At 36.8% G+C, this 6,000-nt stretch overlaps 1 protein-coding gene across 1 annotated transcript in view; it reads right to left on the reverse strand.

Annotated features, from left to right (window-relative positions):
- The window catches only part of Cdc20b (cell division cycle 20B), a 47,182-nt gene extending 41,437 nt beyond the window's left edge, over positions 1-5,745 (reverse strand). The window contains exons 1-2 of the mRNA XM_026385957.2: positions 5,683-5,745; positions 5,377-5,439 (exon numbers count right to left, since the gene is read on the reverse strand). Coding sequence (XP_026241742.2) covers positions 5,377-5,439; positions 5,683-5,745 — 126 coding nt within the window. The remainder of the gene's footprint in view (positions 1-5,376; positions 5,440-5,682) is intronic.
- Between the last annotated feature and the right edge of the window lie 255 nt (positions 5,746-6,000).

Consider the following 6,000-nt stretch of genomic DNA (forward strand, 5'->3'; position numbering starts at 1 on the left):
TTCCAGAGCATTCTTGCCTCATGCCCCCACTTACTTCCTTGAGCTCCCCTTCAGCACAATGGCACTGCCAGGGTGTTTTGGTGTGCCTCATTAAGGGTGTGAGCAGAATTGCATGTGCCAGCCCCACACAGGCAAGTCCCCACTGCCAGACGGTAACAGATGCACTGGTCTTCACTGTCCCCACAAATGTTATTCAGATGCCCACCCTGCCTTAGTTCTTTCCAAAGCCATATAAAGGCACTTCTCATTTAAAAATTTCCAACCCTGGTTGCCTTATCCAACCTACTGCCTCTTCAATAGTCAGTCTCCCCTTAGGCTTTGGCTATCCACAGCAGGCAGGTGGGGCTTTAAAAATGTGTCCTATGTATTTCCTTGAAAGAAAGGAAATGTGTCCATTCAGGATTCCCTAAGGATGAGGCTACATGTGCTCAGAGAGAGTGGAGCCATTTGCTGATATATTGCCACCCTTAAGTCAAATGTTTTACACAAATACTGCTGAACAGGGCTGGGGATGTGGCTCAAGCGGTAGCGCGCTCGCCTGGCATGCGTGCGGCCCGGGTTCGATCCTCAGCACCACATACCAACAAAGATGTTGTGTCCGCCGAGAACTAAAAAATAAATATTAAAAATTATCTCTCTTAAAAAAAAAAAAAAAAACAAATACTGCTGAACAAACACATGCCGAGAAAAAGTCCCATCTTTTCTTAAATTAAACAGTCCTCTTGTAATCTTGTCTGGAACACAGAATGCAATAGTATCCCTAAACTAAAGAGTATAACAGAAAAATATCAGGCATTACATAAAAGGGTATTTTATCTCTTCATGACAAAGCAAAAGGGCAAAACCAAATGTGTTTTAACTGAGGTAAATAATTTTGTATTTGTTCTAATTAGTTATGACAACAGAATGCATTTCAGTTCATTGTACACAAATGGAGCACAGCTTTTCATTTATCTGGTAGTATATGATGTAGAGTTGCACCATATGTGCAGTCATACATGTACTTAGGGTAATGACGTCTGTCTCATTTCACCATCTTTCCTATCCAATAATTTTACTTGAAGTTTGATAGTTTCATTGGATGGTGAAGAAAAATTTATAATAATTCCTGATCATCATTTCTTGGCAGATTTAACAAAAGAGTATTGGGGTCTGAAATAAATATGAATTTACCTGAAAGTTGTACTTCATTTTCTTAAATGTTTAATAATTTTAGTGTATCTATAGTATGTGGATATGTACATATATATAAATCTTAATTCTAGCATATATAGCACATCTATAGTGGTGGCTGGTGAATGTTCAACAAGAGATTCTGGAGGAGGAAGGAATCCTGACTTTGGGAATTAGCCAATTTCCATGGTGTCCTATGTATTTCCTTGAAAGAAAGGAAATGTGTCCATTCAGGATTCCCTAAGGATGAATGCTCCCCTGTGGCCAATTTCAGTCTACCAATGGTTTATTTAATAACTAATTTGTAAATTTTCTGAAAATGTAATAATTTATTTTCACAGACCAATAATACAAACTGGCTCTAGCACATCAAAATTCCTAAAAATTAAGACTTAATCAAGGAATCATAAGGATTTCCAAAGAGAAAAGTCTAGAGCAAAAATCTATCATACATACTCTATTTCTGTTATATACTATTTTGACAGGTTATGTAAAAATGTAGGAGTATATGAAGTTACACTAAAATCTTTCAACTTAACTAGGCTGTCTGCAGATAAAAAGAAGAAAAGAAAAAGAAAAAGAAAAAACTCCAAGAGAATTTAAGGCAGAGAGGGAGGAAAGGACAGAAAGACAAAGCCCCCACTCCAAAAAAAATTTTTTTCACTATATTTTCTTTAAAAATATTGTGTTTCAGAAGACTGCCTTGTGTTAGGTGGTTTCTGAACAAAGTAGCATTTTAATTAGCAGTATTTCTTTGAAAAAAATAACAAACATTTGGATAAAACTGATAAAGGGATGTTCTGTCCATATTTATTCCTTAGACTGATGTCATCTTTTCCATGGAATAATAAAAGTCAACTAGCTTGGGGCTGGGGATATAGCTCAGTTGGTAGAGTGCTTGCCTCACATGCACAAGGCCCTGGGTTCAATCCCCAGAACCACAAAAAAAAAAGTCAACTAGCTGTTACAAATACAGACTAACCCATCAAGCTCTTCTTCCTTTTGTTCCCTTTCTCCAGATAAACTATTAGGGCCGTACTTTGCAGAGTTGAGACACATTCTCTTTTGGAGGAATAAAGAACAGCAAGGAGCAAGAGATAAGGAAGCCAGTTAGAGGTCAGTGAAGGGGAGCATTTACGTTTTCAGCTCAGAGAACAGCATAATGGCTGCCCAAATACTTCACCATCGGTAGAGCTTCCTTCCACTCCACCAATCCCTTTTCCCTCTACTTACCCCTTGACTTCCCAGCATGTATCCCTGGCTTTCTCTCTCATACCTTTGGAAACATTTTCTTTTTTAATTGATGTGTTCATCTTTCCCCTTTCCCATTGATCTCTTTAACTTATTTTTATTTCATTTTATTCCTTTTCTTTCCTTTCTCATCATCTCAGTAATATGAAATTAAAGAAAGCTTAAATATGTATTCTGCTAATTGAGTACAAATACTGGTGTCTTGTGTCTTGCTCTTTAATTTAAAAAGAATAAAACACAAATGACAAGCCCTCTAAATTCAGTAGATTTTATTTTTATTGATAAGTCAGTGACTATCTACAGGAAATAACACATCAAAATGTAATCTTTTGAAAAAGATGAAAAGAAGCCAGACATGGTGGTACATGCCTACAATCCCAATGACTTGGAAACTGAGATGAGAGGATTAAAAGTTCAAGACCAGCCTCAGCAACTTAGTGAGGCCCTAAGCAACTCAGTGAGATCCTGTCTCAAAATACAAAGTTTAAAAAGGGGGGAACTGGAGAAAGTAGCTTGGTGATAAAGCACCCCTGGGTTCAATCCTCAACAACAACAAAAAATGAAAACAATATTTACATATTAGGCATCCTTAAACACAAAGACCCCAAAAATAGAATCAGACTGGGCAAATAACAAAAACAGAAATGAAATCTGAAAGTAGTAAGACGCATAAACATCAAATTACAGTACCTATTCAACCTATGTTCTAGAAATGTTTAAATTTAAATAAGCACAAAAATTACCAACTAACTTATAATACAATAATGTAAACATTGTACTATATTTCTTATATTTCAAATCAGATCATGAAAATCAGTTGCACTAACTTGCTGCAAATGTCCACATTAGGACACCATATGTTTGAGACCCACCATACATCTGACCCTGCTTCATAGGTCAAAATGGCCTCCAAGAAAATGAGAAAATATTTAAAATTATATTTATGGTCAGTTCTTCCTACTTCATAAGCTAAATCTCATGTATCTCCAAATATTACATAATAAATATATGAAATATAATTTTTTTTCAAAATGGAGGTAAGTATTCCAAATTCAACTCAATTTTCAGCAAAAAAAAAATCCACAGTTTTCTTCATATTTTGAGTTAAAATGTTTTAGTCAACTTACTCACTGAGAAATTACTTCAATTCTCCCTTTAGCTGTATGTATACATGGTCATAGCGATCTATTCTACTGCCAAATTAAGAAATTGATAGTCCAGAAAGAATACAAAAGACTCAGTTGAAAACTTGGGGAAAGATAAAATTGTCTTTATGCTCTAAATATTTTATTTTAAAAAATATATAATTTCACAATTACTTTAATATTGTTTAGCTAAGACTCCAGTCAAAAATATCACTTGAAATTTTTAAAGTAACTATGGTACTTCCCTCACCATTATGAGGCTGCCCATTGTGTTCTAATTAAGTAACCAATAACAATAATAACTGTTATGGTATATAGTACACTGCTTCATAGCAAAACAATACACACATTACAGATTTAATTACACTCTGATGTTCATCGTATATGCAATAAGATAGCAGTTGCATGTTAGCTGATGCCATTTATATATCAACCAGCTAACAATACACTGCCAACCCATCACACACAGGTCACCAAGGCACTTCATTAACAAGAGGAATTTATCCAGAAGCAAGTGGCAGGGTAGCTGTGGCTGCTGACTTGACCAAAGCAGCCAGCTAACAATACACTGCCTACCTGATTCAGGTCATTGCTGCTTTTCACAGCCCATGAAGTCAGTGAGGCTAAATTCACAATATGAAACACAGAACAGAACTTTAATTTTACACATTTATATGCATATCTTATTTCTCACAACTACCACGAGAAATATCATTATTTACCTTAATCTAGGTAAAAACAAAGTTATGAAAAAAATTTAGCTTTCAGAATACTTATGCTTAGGTTTTTTACAATTAAATGATTGGACAATGAACATACATTACTGCAACACAAACAAATTAACCAAGTTACTTACTTACTATAACTTTTCAAATTACTTCCACTTATTAACTAAAAGATAAGTTGTTTTATTAGGCAGTAAAATATCTAGGAGTCATAATAATATATAATCTGGGTGTAAGAGACAACTCCAACAAACTGGGAGGTGGAAATCAATATTAAAGTATTTAAAGTGGAATATTCCAGTATTTAACATTATTTTAAAAATTTTAAAGTTTAAACATCATTAGTTGTCTTCCACTATAAATAACAGTAGTCATTACATTCTGAAAGTTTGGCTATGTGTTCAATTTAGAGTGTCACACTTTAATATAGAAACTAAAATTGTAAATTATCTAGAAATTTTTATTAAAACAGTGAGAAACATGAAAAATGGTCAAAATTAGAGATTTAAAGCATATGAGGGTTGTTTATGTGGAGAGATTTTTAATTTTTTTAGATTTTTCAGTGATTACAAGAGAAACTAAAAGCCTTTGGGTTAGGTTAATTTTTTAGATTTTTACAGCCTTTGGGCTGGATCTTTCAAGGGCGATGCATTATGCCACTTCTCCGCATTGTCCACGAGATGGCACCATTTTCATTTCTTTAGGAAGCATGTTTCAGAATGCAGCAGAGGGGAGTGCAACTAGCAACTGTTAAGATGAAATTCTAACAGCCAGCTAGCAATGCACTGCCTACCTGACACATCCAAGCTTCAGCCTTTGCTACTGAGGCAAAACTACAGCATCATTCATATACATTCAGATAAAAAACTAGACAGCACCATTCAGATACCATTATTTGTCAGAGATCTTCAGTTTCTTGAATCTTTAAAGGTATGTAATTAGATTCTGCACTTGAGATGATGGGGGTTTTTTAATTCTCATATTTCCTGACAAGCCCATACTTCCTCTAAATGCCTTTTGTATCAAGAATTGGTTTGCTTGAGATCAGAATGAAGACAGCAAGGCAAGCCCTGGACACATACCTTGGGAGAAACTTGACTTCTCTTCTGCTTCATGTCATTGGAGAGCACCTTCATGACGTTCTCCTTTGAAAACAGGTAACACATTGAGAGAGAAATTGTTTAGGAAAATCATTTCAGGTGTGGAGTTTTTCTAGCTCATGAGTTTGTCAAAACCACATTCACCTTTTTGTGAGGCACCTCCAGAATTAGAAAACTCAAAATCAAGACCAGGTAATAGTTTCCTGGTTCTAAGCAGGTTACAAGCAGTGCCTTCGTCGAGAAGCCCCTTTAAAGCGTTGAGCGAGGAAACAAGAGGGCGCTACTCACCCACAGCATCTCTTCTTCCGTCCGGATCCGCCGCCGGGCGGTGCGCTCTAGTTTCCACTCCATCTCGGGCGGACTTCGCGGGACCCGAGTTTGGCCTCTTCGCGACCACTTCCGGCTTGACCCCCCACCCCCGGGCTAAGCCAGACTTAAGGCCTAATCGTCAAACCCCTAGAGTCTCCTTCCCCAGGTCCCTCCTATTTCACCACCTACCTTCTTCTCCCCCATTCTTCCCACAGCTCCAGAAGCGCTCCCCTGGGTACCATTTAAAAAGCCGGGCCGGCGGCAGCGGGAGCGGGAATCCCCGTCTCGGGCTTCTCA

Source organism: Urocitellus parryii, chromosome 1 (genome assembly GCF_045843805.1).
Source record: "Urocitellus parryii isolate mUroPar1 chromosome 1, mUroPar1.hap1, whole genome shotgun sequence".
NCBI classification, from domain to species: domain Eukaryota; kingdom Metazoa; phylum Chordata; class Mammalia; order Rodentia; family Sciuridae; genus Urocitellus; species Urocitellus parryii.